At 41.4% G+C, this 17736-nt stretch overlaps 1 protein-coding gene across 1 annotated transcript; it reads left to right on the forward strand.

The window, feature by feature from the left end:
* Window positions 1-5792: 5792 nt before the first annotated feature.
* LOC118772179 (transcription factor EC-like) lies at window positions 5793-17139 on the forward strand. Its single transcript, XM_036520473.1, has 8 exons — window positions 5793-5844; window positions 8016-8261; window positions 8518-8619; window positions 12315-12435; window positions 14348-14404; window positions 14495-14570; window positions 15402-15549; window positions 16663-17139. Exons 1-8 carry the CDS (start codon window positions 5815-5817, stop codon window positions 17056-17058), a joined length of 1176 nt encoding a protein of 391 aa, XP_036376366.1. The 5' UTR covers window positions 5793-5814; the 3' UTR covers window positions 17059-17139.
* The last annotated feature ends 597 nt before the right edge of the window (window positions 17140-17736 follow it).

Below are 17736 nucleotides of genomic sequence, written 5' to 3' on the forward strand. Positions count from 1 at the left end.
TGGAAGGGGAGGAAATTTTATGCCAGGCTCTTGGCTCTTAATGAAAGCTGATGTACTGAGAGGTGAGAAAACTGTTTCAAAGGCACAATTTAGTGGTTCTTTTACCTGAGGTCTTTTCTGAGATTTGACTTTAACCCTCCAGGGTGTTGTGCCTTTGCCACACACGGTATGCATATGCATCATTCCATAACGGAACAGACATCTCTACATCTCCAAAAAAAAAAAAAAACAATATTCACGTCAGTGTTTTGGGTCCAACAGAAATGCTCGGAACCGCAGACAGATGCTACACTGCATGCATGAATCTGCTTACTAACAGAACATTGATGTGCTTGTGATAGATGTAAATTTGAATTAATCTGCATGCTGAATGGTTAGGAATTAATGAAAAGCACCTCCAAGACCCTGTTGTGATGAGCTGCTGTGTTATATTATAATTGATTTAAAGGAGCTAATTATATTCTTCCATTTCTCCTAATTGAAATGACTGGGGCAGAATTAAGTCATTTATCCCCCCCCCAAAAAAAAAAAAAACAAGAAGTAAAAATAACATAATACAAAAGTAAAATGAAACTATTTAAAGATATGGTAAAGATAAGGGGTGCGTGTCATTTGTGGGTAGTCACCTCATTGGATTAACTCTGCATTTAAAAAAGGGCAGAATTAACTGTTTTTTTTCTAAGTTTTAAAAATGTTCAAGTTTTTAAAGCTTTTCATTCAGGGGACCAAACACTGAAGGTGCTCGAATATTTTTTATTCTAGTTTTTATCACTATCATATTTTTGAACACGAAGCCCAATAGTTTCCTTATAATGCCCTGCTGGCCCTGTTTAAAGTTACTTTCACACTCATGTTATATTTGCAGTTCTTTTTGCTTCTAAGTTCCTTTCCAAGTTTAGGACTTGTGTGAATTTAATGGATCCAAACCAGTTAATAACCAGCAGTGGCAGAGGTGCCTCATATGAGCAAAAAAACAGTCTGTTACAATGCCATTTGAAAGACTGCATTCATTCTGAAAGTAGAATGTTGTACTGTAGTACAGTTGCCATGTAATTGTAAAACCATTAATAATGAATAGTTCTTACATGGAAGATGTTATTCATTTGAAGCAATTTTAAATATTTGACATATAAACTAATGGCAAAGGTTTAAGTGCAGACAGTGTAAACTCATGTCTTCTCTGAGGTATAACCTTGAAAGCTTGTGCTTGTAAAATAAGTGCAGAAAAAAGTGACATTCTAATATTTTTATTTAAAACACTATTTACAATCTTTTAAAATGTTCAAGTAAACATTTTACATTTACTTATAGTTACTATATTCAACACAACACTGGGCTTGTAGATAACACTTTGACAGTCACATAAGATGGTTAAAATCGCTGTAATCTTTAATTTATATACAAATCATTAAAATGCAGCAGTTATTACACATTCTGTTTCTACTTGGATAAAAAAGTCCTCAGATGTGGAAGCTGAGCTTTGAAGTCTTGGCTCAGAAGCAGCCCAACTCTTACAGAAAAATCCCTCATGCTTTATATATTGTATTTGGAACCAACAAAGGTGAGCATTCTACCTGCGGTCTCAGCTGAGTGAAAAAGTGGTCAACAAGGGCTTTCACCAGGACTAAATGAGCCCCAGGTGCCTCTCAGGTAAAACCTGGAGCAGGTGTTGACTCTCAGATTTGCTGCTATGCTGTGCAGTAAACTCACTTGTAAATTTCACTGATAAATAGGTATGTTTAAAGCAAACTGAATGTCCATCTTCTGTAGTATTGATGAGCTGCATTCATTGGTATTATGGCCCTTGGAATCCTATGCTTATACCTAAACTGATAATCAGCTGTAGAACTGGCACAGTAAAATCAGAGAAGTTCCATTTGTTCACAGCAATTGGAAAAAAAATAAAGAGGGAGGATTTGTGAAGAGAAAGATAAATGTCAAAGTTAGTGTCAGCTTACGCTGGTGAAGGTTACCCAACAGCAGCCTTCTCAAAAAACAAAACAAGTGTGTTGGCTGGTGCATGGGGTGGGTTTTTGGGGAATTTTTTTTTGATAACCGAAAAACGTGGGTGTGGAAGTGCTGACGCACGCTTCCTCTTTCCCCTTCTGTTGGCTGTCTGAGGGAGGGGCCGCTGAGCGCTGGCGCTGATCTCCGAGTGACCCCGACCCCTCGCATCGTTCTCTGCCCTTCAGGTGAACCTCCGTCCCGGTCGGGACTCTTTTAGGCCCGGGGCTGTGCGGGTTCAGATCCAGCATCGAGCCCCTGTTTGCAGTGCTGCAGTCAGGGAGATAACCCCGGTATGGGGGAATGTGCTGAGTTTAGCAGTGTGGGACAGAGAGCGGAACAGGAGTCAGAGAAGAGCCATGAAAACAGTTTCTCACTTCTCCTCACTTCTGTCTGCACCGGGCCTTTGAGGGTTTCTCTCCTGTCATCAGACTCACAGTTCCTCACTGAGACACGGTTCTCCTCAAAAGCTGCTCTCCCATCCTTATAACAGCATTTAGGGAATGCATCCCTCTGTCCCCCCGTCACCCCGTCCCACAATCACCCTTTCCTCCCCGGTATCGGACCGGCCGTCAGAGCTTTGGTGATCCCGTGATGTCCCAGCAGCCCACTGTCCTCTCGGTTGCATTCTGCCGCTCACTTTCCCGGACCCCCCTCCCTCCCGTCACTCACACCACCACCGCAGGAGGAGCCATGAGCCCCCACTCAAGGTGATCTCCCTGACTGAAATCCAGCCACTGCTGGTAGGTAACACCCTCAGATGCAGCACCTCCACCGAGGAGACGCAGGTCTACATTACTTTAGCTCCATGTCTTACACACAGTTTCATAGTGGATGCTGCTGTTTGTGCAATGACACACGTCCTCCCCACGTTTGATTAAACGGCAGAGATTTACTCTCGTTAAGCATTTTTTAAGTACAGAGCTGTAGTTACACTCACTTATACCACAGGATGGTAAACAGCTGTCCAGCTTCTATTTGTTGACTTCCTTTTCCGACCTCTATATTCTGACACTGATAATCACCCTCAGTAAAGCTACTGTTTCAGCACTGGTTGACTGCAAGGCCAAAACTAATGTAGACAACAAACCCACAGATGAATTTGTAAATGGCCACATGATAGGACCTGGTGATAACATTTAGGCAAAGACAGTTGTTTATTTAAAATGCAAAACAAATTTGCCACCGTCAGTTAATGAAATAAACACAATATCTACATAAATATCCTTTAAATATATATATAAAACATTGTTCATGCAACTTCATGCAGGAGTGAATGATGAAAATATGAATGTTTAAAGGTCTCTGCTATATACAGTTTAATGTGATGGCAGCTCACTACAGGAGGAGTTCAGAATAGGTTTGATTCCTTGACTACAATAGTGTTTGACTGTGGTAAGTGTAGAAATTTTCAGTGCAAATCTGCAATCAGTAAGGTAAGCTTATTCATTCTCAATTAGTGAGCTGTGATGTGTAGTTACACAAAAAGCCATTCGACTTTCAGACTCTGCGATGCAAGAAAAAGCCTTGCCTGTAAAATCACCCTCTTTCCTGTGTAAACTCTAAACCCTGAAATATTACCGTTTGTGTGTCGCAATGCATTAAGAGACATTAGTGGGAGAATAACACTGCTTAGCCAGCCTGAAGGGGTGGGGGAGTTTCTCTCTTGCAATTCAGATATTACAAAAGTATTGACTCCAAAGTTTCACAACTAAGAAGTGAAACTAGACCTGAACACAAAGTTTTCTGAAGTGAAAGACGAACTGGGGTCATAGTAAAAACTAAGGAGTTTGTAGAACTGCTCACCTTGAAACAGTTCCTAAAAGACTGCTGAAATGAAGCGTGTTCAGAGCTTTCAGGATTCGCCTTAATTCAGGAGAGTCTCTTTGAGGTATTTTTCTTTCACTGTTACTCTCCCTTACTTCAGTTTGAATTAGTGTCAATGTTATTATTGGACTGATTTCAATTTAAATTAATTACTGTTGTCATGAAATTCTTATCTGGACTGTCCATACAACTTATGTGGTTACTTAAGCTAAAAGAGCTTCAGCGTTCCAGACTGAGGAAAACACAAGTTTGTTTTTACAAAGTTTTACAAAGTTATTTGAATTATTTAAAATTCAGTTTTTGCTTTGTTGTGCTTTGTTTCTGCTGTGTATGCTGCGGTGCATAAAGTGTTTCAAAGCTCTCTGCCCCTAGCAAACAGTTTAAAACTCTAGTTCACAAATGCTTTCTCAAAATTACAAGCAACAAATTTTTCTTAATGAATTTTCTTACTTAAAATAACAGGACAGTATCATTTGTGTAACATCTGCAAATAAATTCATGCAAGCCATAGTATGCATTGAAATGATGTCTTATTATGGTGATAAGGTTGAAATAATTAACACATTTTACAGAAATGTGAAGTATGAGCTTCCTGGAGCTGTGCAGTATAAAAATAGCATCCATTTTTAAGCTCTAAACAGAAAGTTAAATTCACAGAGGGCATGGCCACATTGTTTTCCATTGTAGATCAGCAACACTGAACAGAGCTTTGCTTCTGAGGGGCTGTGCAGCAAGAACATCTAATATTTCTGAGGCCAGAAACACAGTTACATGTTTCTAACAGTAACTTATTATTTATATTGATATCTGTTTACTTGCCAGACACATTTAAAAGACATCTTCTATGGGGCGAAGACTGAAAGTAAATGTAAAATCGTTTAGTACTTCCAAAAATGATTACTTATTATTATTACTTTGCTTATGGTGTTATCAAAAGGAACTTACATTGCTTAGATTTCAATGAACGATTTATAGAGCTGGTCATTTTTCTCTTAAGTTATTCAGGTAAAGCACCTTACTCACGGATATATAACAGCAGTACACCTAGACCCAGATTACACAGCAAAGTCCCTAACCATTACACTTCAGTGTTACATGTTTTCTCTACTTCAGTGGATTCTTAAAAACAGCAGATAGATGCTATTATCTACCAAATGCTTATCAAAAGCATAAACACATTTCAAATAGCAGCAGTGAAGTGATAAGAAAATATAAAATGTAAAAAATCCCTTTGAGAGGTGTTTAATACCTGTCTTAATTTGTGAAGTATACCTTAAAGTACCTTGTTGCAATTAATATCACAACTATGTGACAACATTACACATAATTAAACAACAAGCACATTAGGAAGGCCACTGCTTCACACACCAAGCACCCTTTGTGAATTGTGTGAATTGAAAAACAAATTCATGTGTGAATTGGGAAAAAAAGCAATTAAAAAGCAATTATGCTATTAAAAGGTACTAAAGAGATTTAAGTTATGTTCACAACAACAGAAAACATGTGGAGATGAATATTTCTGTGTGGCATCTTCACAACTATTCATTGGATGGTAAATAAATTAGGTAGCAAATTCAAATATGGATGAACCCTGAAAATATTCATATTACTGTACAGGAAAAAGAAAACGCATTCAACCCATTTTGTTTGCATGTAAACAAATGTTTATGGAGCAGTCAAAAAGGGTAGGCAGGGGAGTGGACGAGCTTGTCAATACTCCCAGAACCTCATAGAAGGATGGGCAGCAAGAAATATGAAACCGTTTTTAAAAGAGAAACAGTAATGTACAATTACAGTGATGTCATTTACACAACGTATAACTTGGTAAAACAAATTCCCCTGAGGTATTTCGCTGCAGTTGTTTTTTTTTTTTTTTTTTTAAACACCACAGATTTTCCTACACAGACCAGACTTTGTCCCGGGCACAGCCATCACTGAAGAAGAGTTGGGTAATTGAATGAAGGCCTTAACCGGTTAACAAGCATGTCTCCTGCATTTACAGTGGAGAGAAGAGTAAGTCAAGGACGAGCTGCACGCAGATAACCAGCGCTGGCTAACAGCTTGGCATTGTTCCATTCCACAGAGAAGTGTTCATTGAGCAGCCAATACAAGATTGTTTGGCCAGTGCCAGTTCTCTCTATTTTTGACATATTCAGCGTTATAATACTTTAAATCCATTCTGAGTTGTGCTGTCTGTGACAGGCCAGCATAGGAGTACTGGCTTGTGGTCTGTATTTAGTCTGGATCATGTAGAGTTATTTAATATAGAGATATTTCAGTTATCCTCTTAATGAATTAGCAGCTCAATAACATGCAGCAAAATGATATTTGTCATGTTTCAGACATGGTACAGTTGGTTGATAATGACTTCCTTCACTCTGAGTTTTGGTTTTGCTCAGGAAGGTGACCCGAGGTGAAAGGGCCTCTGTCACAATCAGCACTGAATTATATCAAAACACGACATCCTGGTAATATGATGTCTGGGAAAAGTCTCCAATTCATTGTGTCCATATTGATTTGTGGAAACCAGTTCCAACCGCACGTTAATATGACTGCTGAAAACTGTGGAACATGACATTACATATACACACAATACCCGCCGTATTTATTCATACCCCCGACTACCCAGGAACAAACACATGCTACTACATTTACTTTTTTTCATGTGACCAACTCTTTTACAGAAAACTACCTACAGTGCAGACAACATGCTGTAACATGCTATTATGAAATATATACCAAATGAAAACCAAAAGATCCAAAGAACCTCAGAAGTGCCAGAACTACTATAAAAGCTGCCTTGTCAGAAGAAAGATGTGAATAAATATGACCCTTGTGTTTTCTGGATTAAAATTAATTATTTGTGAATAACCTTAATTTGCTCTGTGCAATGCTGCTACCATTAAAGTATAACAGTAACTTTTCGCTCCCATGTCGTTCAGGGTATGAATAAGGACACTATTTGGTTATAAAATTGGTCAGTACTTTTTTTTGCATTAATGAAACATGGCTATTATTTTTGTGATTGTCCTAAAAATACATCATCAGCTGTTAAGTCACAGATTTCAGCTTGTCACAGTGATGCGCTTAGTGAACACTGGAGACTTAAGGAATGAAATACGATATAGGGACATAAAAATGTTTCTCTCAATCTATATATAGGACGCAGATATTCAGAGGACTAAAAATAAATTAGAGGAGAGTTCACATCAGTTTTTCTTTGGCAATGGGTGTGTGAGACAATGGGCTTCAGACAGCCATGTTAAAAATGGCTGGAGAGCTATTTAAAGACCACAGAGAACAAGCAGTATTTGTGTTTGACCCCCTCAAGGAAGAGGGAACGAAACTCAAGTTTGTGATTGGCTGTTCCTTGAAAGGGGCGGTCCCAGGGACTAACTGATATATGCAAAATCCAGTTATCTTGTTGTGACCAAAACAAAGTAGTCTGGAGCACTTGAAGGGACAGCCTTGCTTTAACTATGCAAATCCGCAGACCTGTTGGTTTGTGAAGCATTTGCTGAGAATCAGAATTAACAGTCAGTAAGGATCGGTTCTTGAGGACTCACGTCGCCTGGGATCCTACTCGAGTTCTGACTCAGACAGGAACTGAAGACACTGGTTTTGAGAATGCCACACTTAACTGACTGCAGTTACTACAAGATGCGAGATGGAACCAGAATATCGAATGTAAGGACTTCAGGAAACGGTTTAACCCAGTATTTTTGCTCAAATGGTTGTGGAGAACAAAATTAATGGAAAGTAACTGAATTATTGACATGTTTCAATTTGTGGTTGACAAAATCTGATTAAATTAGTTTGGGGTCTAAACCATACAAAGGACAAGGTGTGTAGACTGTTGTCTTGAGATTATCTGGACAATCATTGATCACTGTTTAACACGTGAGATTAATTTGATTGCGGAAGATAAAAACAGCCAGGTCAGTGTTTAAGGGATTCTAACTGAACAGCAGCGGTAAGCACTCTTGACACATCTACGGGATTTCAGGATTCTCCTGGTTGTTTAATATAGAGTGGCACTACTGTCAGAGAAGCCTAAATTTTCATGGATGTGCCAGGCTACACAGATTGCTACACTTGTTTTAGTAAAAATCAGTGAGTGGCCTCTCACACTGCTGCATAGCTGTAACTGCTGGTATTGCTTTGTTTTCTTATAAACGGAACAGGTCCAGAACCACCTGGAGAACAGCAAGTTCCACCTCCACCAGGGACAGGCCCAGCAGGGGAAACCGCACCTGACTCTGGGCTCCAAGCTTGCCCCGCTGGGCCACAGTGTCACCCAGCCACACCCAGGGCAGACCCTGGGCTCTGTGTCTGTGATGCGAAACGGACACCCGCCCCCTGTGAGCGAGACTGGGACCCCCAATGCCGCTGTCACCCTACTGACCCTCGCCGCCGGTCATGATAGCGAGGTGAGTGTGCTGCCCCGTGAGACATATCACTTCCTGTGCCTGTTGGTAACGTCAGCTGTAACAAGCTCCGTGGGCAGACATGTCTGATACCAAGCTTTTCAACAGTGCTCAATTCCAGCATGGCCCTGCAGAAAGGCTTCATATTAGACTCCATTTCCCAGACTCCTTCACTCATATTACTGATCACACTTCCAACTGAGCAAAGATGATGGGCGAGTAAAGTTTTAAAGTGTGCTTAAATTATTTTTCCTTTTAGTTCCCAATGGATGAAGTTATCGATGACTTAATTAGCCTTGAGTCCGGTTTCAAAGATGAGGGCATGGGATGTATGGACACTAACATCATATTGCAAAACAATGTAAGTACTGAAAGCTTGAACTGTTTGCACCACTGTGGATGTGCAACACTCACTGAAGTATAAGTACAGGATAAAGTTAGTCATTCATGATCTCTTCATTCAATTGGGGTTACACAAGAAAAAGATTGTTTGAAACCATTCCTTTCTGGTAGTCAAGATGCAATAGATTGAGAAACAAGACTATGTGATATATATAGCATATATGCTGTGTGCAACATGATTAAACCAGTCATGTCTTTAGCATCTAATGTGTTTGATGCAATATTAAAATACAAAGAGACCTTTTTCAAGTCAGCCAAAGATCCAAATGTGTTGTGTTTGTGTGTGTGTGTGTGTGTCTGTCTGTCTGTGTATATGGGGTTTCTGTGCACTATTGATTTGAATTTAAGTAAATGAAGTACTAGTCAGTTTGTCAAAAACAGAAGCATGTTTACCTTTGTAACTGCCCACTTGTACTCATCTTAAAGCTGCTATGTAGTGCCAAACTCTCCTCTGCATTTTGGATCATAGGCGATCTGATCTCACATAGGGAACTGTAGTGAACTATTTGATTTGCAACAGTACCCACAAGCTTTCATTAGACAATTAGATATTTACGTCTGTGTAGATGTCATAAAGATAAGGGGATGACAAATTAGATCATAAGAATTAAAGGAAAATTTAATCAAATGTAAAATATATTTAAACACAGTATTATCTGGATGGTGGATTGACTTCTATGGTCAGAGAGTAACAAACAAAAAGCTGTAATTTAATGAATGTATTCATTTAATTGGATTGTATTTTTTTTTTTCAGACTGCAGTCTGTTCTTTTGACAGTGGATTGATTTAGTGGCATTTCATTCTCATTGTCAATTTAATTGTTGATATATTTCACTATTTGTTTCCTTCCAAAAAAGTCAAGCTTTTGCACAACAAAGCAGGCCTATTTCGGTTGACTTAGTCAAACCATGAAGTGAAGAAATCTGTAGTGAGTGAGTTAGAGAAGTGCTTTAGAAACTTTCTTCTGCACTGTTAACATTCAGGCTTTGGGAGAAAGAACATTTCTGTCTCTTGCAGGTTTACTGAAGTTAAGTGTACACTGAATCAAAGGTTGCTTTCTTTTGCTGCGTAGTATACTCAAATTCAATTTAAACTGACAGCCATGCCATCTCAAGTAATGAACATTTATTTATAGTACTATAAATAATTGTTTATAGTTATTTGCTATTATATTATGAATATGTATCCACATTTACATAATGTAATTGAATAGAGCCTTCATAAAGAAAACATGCTATGCTATAAAATAATATCTGAGGTATTTCTATGTTAAACAGCTTCTCAAGTAAAAAAATGACCTTGTAGTCAACAATAACGTTTGGACAAAGCACTGTTTCAGGCATCTTTATACTGTAGTAGTAAAACATTATACCCATCCAGCAGTTATCCTGAACACTCCTTTTCTATGTCTATGAATGCTCATCTCTGAACACTAGATGATTCAGGCTTCAGTTCTCACTGAAAATAATGTACCTTCTGTCAGTGAGTTTACATGTTTTTTTCTTGCTGCTGATTGCAATGAACAATGTAATCACTACTGACTCTCTTGCGCTTCACTTGACAGCTAAGCTTTATTATCTTGCATGCTATTTGATTTGTACGGAATAAAACCGGTTTTAAGTGAGGACAGCAGCGAGTCTATCACATCTAAACCCCTTTCAATGTTAAATAATACAGCTCAATCTTCAGCAGTAGCACGTTCCTTAGATTTCACAGTATGCGGGTCTGGCCAATGGAATTTGAATTGAGGCAGTGTTGGAAATGAAAAAAAAAAAAAAGATGAAGACAAGTGTCAATCATAATTACAAATGGATGTCAAAATACCCTGCCCTTTTAGAATCCTATGCACTAAAAGCTATTTCTGTCAAACAATCCAATTCAAGACGTAATGCAGAAAAACAAGACTAAAGACATAATATAACATAATATAAGTACAAATTAGAGTCCAGAGAAGGAAAAATAATGCGTTGCATTATGATTCCCAAAATCTCCCACACTTCTGCTCTCAGTTCAGCAGTGCAGACGCCATTCAGGCAGGCGTGCGGAAAGATTGCACTGCTTTCCTTTTCATTTTTTATACTTCTCCGAATGACAGTGTGATCTCAAAGAGAGAACATCATCTGGGTTAAAATAACAATTCATACTTGAAGCCTAAAATTTGGAGCTGTGGACCAAATTGAGTGGCAAACAGACGTTCCTCTAGGCCACACCAGGAGGCAGCCTCCCGGGCGCGGTCACTCTCAGAGAGGTGGAAACCTTCTTGGAGCCCCATTTGACCAAATTAGTATCTCCAAAAACAGGCCAACCTCCCGAACTGCTGATGAAGTGTCACAACAGTACATTCCAAATGCTGGGTTAAGGATAGCGTTAAAGTATCAGGTATAGTGATACTATCAAAATGATAACACAAGTCTGAAAATCAATATCATTGCATTTACACTGTATTTACATTAAAAAAATTCCATGACAAAAAGTATTCTAAAATTTAGATAACATGACCAAAACCATTTCCCCCCCACAGAATGGGACTACATTGCAACATCGTGAAAACACTGTAAAAATAGCCACGTAGGCTCAATCTGGCAACTGTAATCATTTCCTCTCTTTTCCAAATCTCCACTTCCTCTAAGCACTGAATTTTCAAAAGGGGGAAGGCCAGCAAGAGAGAACACAATTTACAAAGTTAAATATACTTGAAACAGGCCCTTTTATAATAATGTATACAATGGGCATTATTAGATAAAAATACAGAGCAAACTTTACACTTTACTGAACACAAGGACTTAATTTGTTTTAGTTTCGTTGAATTACTACTCTTCTACTACTGGTGCTCAGGGCAATGTGGTGGCATTATAACATGAGAAACCAGAGAATGTGCAGTACATGTCTCTGTGAGGGATTCCTCTTGAAGTCTTTTACAAAAGCTTTCTGCTACTGAATGCTATCACTGTACTCCCTCTAGGTCTTCTGACTTGGCACAATGCTCAAATGGATTGGCTAATTTCAATTATTCTGACAGTACAATGCATCACCTCATTTTGCTATGCCGACATACAGGAGAGTATGAGTGGGAGTTTTTTAAATTTCAGTTACATTTCAATTAACGGTCTTAAACTGGTGTGCTGTATGATTCCCACATGCACATTTGTACCACAATGACTTGTGCCTGCTGACGCTGCCAAACCAAATGCTGTCAGCAGGCCGACGTGCCTCACTTGTCTGTGGTTATTGGCTCTTGTTTGGAGATGTCTTTAGCAATTCGACACGTTCAATAAACACTGATTTGTGTTGGGAGTGCAAGACAGAAAGCTGCCAAGACCTGCGATCCAACAGGCTCTGGCAACCGAACACACCATGACGAACGTTAAGGTAGTGGCAATTCCCACGTTTCACCACCAGAGGGCGAAACAAGAGCACAAAGAGGAGGAAGCCACTACTGTAATGAAGCACGAGACAATGATGGTATTATCATTGTAAATGATTATGCTGTGTAGGACACGTACATTTGTGCATTTAGTGTGACTGATGTTGATCTTACTATAACAGTCCTACAGGAACTCAGTGTGTGTAGTTGAGCACACGGGAGTGTACAGCTTGTCCCTGTGGATTGGGGTCCGAGTCTAACTCGTCTTTTTTCACTTTCTCTTCTCAAGGCCTCCCTCGGCAGCAGCATGCTGGATGTGTACAGCGGCGACCAAGGTATGACTGCTGCTAATGGCGGAATGACACCCGGTTTATGTCCCACAAACTTCACTGTAAAAAGGGAGGTCACAGGTATGACAGCACACGCTATTCAACAGGCGCTAGCTATTTCTCTGAAGAGGACTTATCCATCTAACAGAGTGCTAGCCCTCATGCTAAAGAGGACTTATCCATCTAACAGACACTAGCTCTTGCTTTAAGGAGGACTTACTGATGCACGTTCAGGCTGGAAGTTCCAGTGAGAGAATCACATTCGGAAGAAAAGCTGAACAAATACAACACCCCATATGAGCACGAGCCCTGTCTATGTAAGCTATACATTTAGTGTTTGTATGCATTTGTGTCTGGGGCTTGCATTATATTGCTTTGTTCTTCAAACAGTGATGCCATTTCGAAAAGTACCGACCATCAATCCCCTCATCATGTTAAAGATAGGGTTACTGCAGACGACTGAAACGGAAATAAAGCACATTACATGTCTGCAGCCTTTCTGCATTCACACATCATGCAGTACGAGTAAAACTTACTTGTCCGATTATGAATTCCTCACCGACCAATCAGAGTTCGGGGGGGCGTGGCTGTCCCTGCTGCAGGGGGAGGCAGGAGTCAGCAGGAATGCGCACAGAGTGACTGACTATCAGCAGGGGAATCTCCTACCCTTTGCTCTCTGCGCCCCAATACCCTCATGGCAGGACGCTGACTTCAAACCTGATCTTTCATCAGAGGGAGAGGGAGAGGGAGAGGGTCCCTGCTCACCTCTGCGAAACGCAGAGATTTAAAACAGCTCACGCCGTACGCCTACCTCCACTTCCTCTCCAATCAGAGGACCCGTCTGCCAGCCTGAAAGAGGCTCACCGTGTACTGGCAAAGCACGGACACTGAAAGGACAAAGCCAAGGTCTGCTTCTGTGTAAGAATTACATCCCGGTGACAGGATACTGGTACGAGCCTCTGCATACAGTGCAAGGAGATGCACCGTGACATGAAGTTAAAAACAGCAGTTTGAAATGTGGACGCTTCTGCGAGAAAGCTCGAGTCGGAAACTCCAAAGGAGGGATATATGAAAAATGTACAAAGAAGGAGAATCAGAGAATCTTAAGCCATGCTCTGGTTGCCAGAACACAAGGAGTGTTAAGCCTCACTGAACAGCAACAGCTTCCATGTGGAAATGAGACCAAGAACCCCTGGAAGGAAGGAATGGGATGTGAAGAAAGACGCGCTCTGTGACATTTATGGTGGCATTTCCAGGGTCCTGTCAGCCCTAAACGTGTGTGTAAAATGAAAAAGCTAGATGGTGGTACAGTACATAGAATACAATGAGGAGTGATTCCCCAAAAAGAACACAATCACGCGTGTGGCTTGGTTTATTTCTGCTTAAAGGTGTTAGGCTCTCCGCCACGTCAGTCACACACCTAATGCCCAGCAGTTAAGTCTGCAGTGCAGGGATGAATGTCTTCCTTGTCTGGGAGTGGGGACACAAAGGCCACTCTTTATGACTGTCATGCATCAAGCAAACCTATTTGATTCGGGAAATAGAGAGGATATGCCCTGGAATTTGTCACTTTAGGGAGAATAACAGTAAACCATTATGTAACAGTTAAACAATGGACCATCACACAGCGCTTAAGTGACCACAAGTAAAATTTAATGAATGCAACAAAGGTGAATTGAGAAATCTAATCAAGGGTCCCAGTTTTATCGTTTGGAAGTATGTGAAAATTGAATTTTTTCCCCACCTCATGCTACATCCGCACATTTGGAAGCTAAGATAATTGTGAGCAAGACTGTGAACGAATGTCGGTATAAACACCTCGAACAAGCCAGTGGAGACAAACTCTCAGCTTCCGAGTGGAGAGGTCAAACACAGGCCCGTGGAACAGTCTTTACAGCAACTAGTGCTGCTGCTCCAAGGCCACAGCCTGGTGTTTCTGGGAGCATTTCCAGCACCCTCTTCATGGCATTCTCTTGTTCTTCTTGTCTTTCAGAGCATGACACAAGAGTATTAGCCAAAGAGAGACAGAAAAAGGACAATCACAACCTAAGTAAGAAATCCTTACAATTTCATGTATCATGGGATCCAAATGTCTGGGGGCATCTGAGAATATAACACTGGTTGTTCTTTCCTTCAACAGTTGAAAGGAGACGAAGGTACAACATAAACTACAGAATCAAAGAGCTTGGGACACTGATACCAAAATCAAATGACCCGTAAGTGTGGTGTACAGGCTCTAACCTCAGATATTTATTTAGCTCGGATGCAGTTAGGATAACATCATTCTCAAGATAAACACACAACATGAAGCATACTTACATAATCAAGAGCTCAGGCAAAAAATGACTTTGAATCTAATATATTACAAAAAAAAACAAATTTCTGAATAAATTGTTGAATGACATACAATGCAGGAGTCATATTGCATAGATAACGATATTTTAAAATTGTCCATGTGCTTTCTGTGGCCGTAGTTTACTGAGCCATGCAGTGTGCAGTGTGGTGGAGTGTCCCGTTTGTATTGAAAAATCACAAAGGAGTTATATAAAAACAGCTGATCTGAACCAAAATTTATGCAGAGGCATAACATAAAAGATATCCTCACCTAAAATCAGTGCTCCCCTTGCAGGTGAGCATCTGGCCAAAATTAAAGGGGTTACCAGCTCTTTCATGCTAAAGAAGATTAGTAGCTATGATCAGACAAACGTCTTACTCAGAATAAAAGGACAATTTCACAACCCTTTCTTTAAAATGTAATGGTATCAGAAATATGCTTCCCCTCCCAAAGTCCCAAAGTCCTCTTTTTTTTTTTTACCATTTTCTGACACCAATTTTCACTCTGGGATTAATTTTCGCCATAGAAGGGATTGAGAATTGACTTTCTGCAGATGTGCTTAAGTATTCCATTAAAATTCCCATTCAGAGGCAGGTGACGTCCGGAGAATGAATAACTCTCACATAAATCAGCGTTTCTTATTAATATAAAAGGGCTTTGGAAATTGTGCTGATGCGCGGGTTTGGGTAAAGGTTATCTTTGCATCCCGCAGTGACATGCGCTGGAACAAAGGGACCATCCTGAAGGCGTCGGTGGAGTACATCAAGTGGCTGCAGAAGGAGCAGCAGCAGGCGCGGGAGCTGGAGAGCAGGCAGAGGAAGCTGGAGCAGGCCAACCGCAGGCTGCTGCTGCGCATACAGGTCAGAGAAGGACCCCTCCGCGGACACCCACGCCTGCCAGAAAACCACACCTCGCTCCTGATGTTGTTTGAGACCTCTGCCCTGCGCTCAGCCGCTGTAGTTCCCGATGAATAAATAAGTGGCACAGTTATTCTAGGGGCAGCAGTGTGATGTAGTGGTAAGGAGCAAGGCTTGCAACTGAGAGATTGCTGGTTCAATTCCCCTGCGGGAACTCTGCTGTTGTACCCTTGGGCACTGTACTTAACCCAGAACTGCGTCAGTAAATATCCAGCCAAATGAATGCATAAAGCTGTAACCTATTAAAGTCATTCTGAATAAGGGCATCTGCTAAACGACAATAATGTAACGTTATTGAAACGGTTAGACAGCAGGTGGCGGTAGAGACACTGCAATGCTCCTCATTCACTTCGGCATCCCGATAACGCGCATTAATTGCATTAGCTAATTAGGCCAATTAAATTAATTGGAGGTATGGAATGCGGTGCGCTGCCAGACATTCTGTATCATCCTCACAGGCACTGTGAGAACATCTGCAGCTGTTCTTGGTCGTCAGCGTTAGTGCTGGGTGGAGGAGATGGGCCATCACGGCCCTTCCTGCACAGGGCCTTCCACAGCCATCTAATTTATTTTTGTATTGAGTAGTTTTATGCTGTCTGTCTGAACTCCAACACTGTAGTGCTGGTATATATGTCCGGTCTCGACTTCTATTGAAATTTTATAGTGCCTCTGGGATGAAATAAATTTACATCTTTGCTGAAATTCACACTGATTCCTCCAGAAATCTGCACACCGCTGGTGACCAGCACCGTTTCACTGCTGAAAGCAGTGCGCTGAAATGCTTGAATCTTGAGTTGTGTCTCCAGAGGCGTTATTGTATGCTGATCCTCAGTGAATACAGGGGCTGAGATCCCTCTGATCTATGCATCCCTGTTTTTAACCTAAAGTTGTACAAGAGCATGATGCTCCTGAAAGGTGATGATAAGGATGTTGTGAGGGTCTCGTTGTGTTAGACTGGTGCCTGATGTCTGTGCTTGCTGTGTTAGACTGGTGCCTGATGTCTGTGCTTGCTGTGTTAGACTGGTGCCTGATGTCTGTGCTTGCTGTGTGGTTCAGGAGCTGGAGATCCAGGCCCGAGCTCACTGCCTGCCCAACGCGGGCCCCTGTCTCGGGGGAGTGGAGCTGTCCACACACCTCCTGAAACAGCAGCAGCAGCAGCAGCCCCTGTATCAGGACGATCTAAACGGGGACTTCACGCAGCGGGTGGCGGTGACCCGCCCAGCCAGCGGCGACCGCGCCGAGGGCCCCGCCTCCTTCTCGGACCCGCTCTCCCACTTCACGGACTTCTTCAGCGTCACGCTCAAGGAGGAGCAGCGTCTGGACGACATCCTGATGGACGACCCGCTCTCGCCGTTCAGCGCCGACCCGCTCCTGTCTGCCGCCTCGCCCGACGCCTCCAAAGGGAGCAGCAGGAGGAGCAGCGTGACCACGGACGACGGGGACGACGCCTAAGCCCCGCCCCCCACCATGGACCTGCCCCCCCACCATGGACCCGAGCATAGACACGCCTCCTCAGTCTCTGATCTCCCTCCAAGGGCCCCTATCTTCTCATCTTTCTGCTAACAGAGAGATGGCGTATCGCCACCTTGTGGACAGCACCAGCAACAACAGCGACAGTGACACAAAAAGGGAGATAGAAGACCATACAGCCGTACCTCTGTGGTGTGTATAAACTGTCACCTGGACTTCGTTTGTAAATACAGTATATTCGTGATGGAAGGTGACAATGAACAGCACCAACTCAGAGATGAAAAGGCCAGATATCAACTAATAAATTGGATTTTTTTTTGCTGTGGTTGCTCCTCTGTTGTACCCTTCTTTAAGCCTGATCACAGTTATTCACACCCTTCAGACGGATTATACGAGTGCATAATGATGGTCATGCTAGCCAACAACATCACAAGGTATTCTACAGATTATTTCTCTTTAATATGTTGAAACGTTTAAGTATGTTTAAGTATTTATACTAATACCTATCAGTGACACCCTTGTTTTTTGTCATGTGAAATGAATAAAATTCAAAACACATTTAGTTTATCAGTAATTAATAACTTGGATTTATCTGCCTTTTATGCCATAATGACGACCAGTAGCATATGCATATTAAAATGAGTTCTGTAGAGAGGGAAT

Source organism: Megalops cyprinoides, chromosome 25 (genome assembly GCF_013368585.1).
Source record: "Megalops cyprinoides isolate fMegCyp1 chromosome 25, fMegCyp1.pri, whole genome shotgun sequence".
NCBI classification, from domain to species: Eukaryota; Metazoa; Chordata; class Actinopteri; order Elopiformes; family Megalopidae; genus Megalops; species Megalops cyprinoides.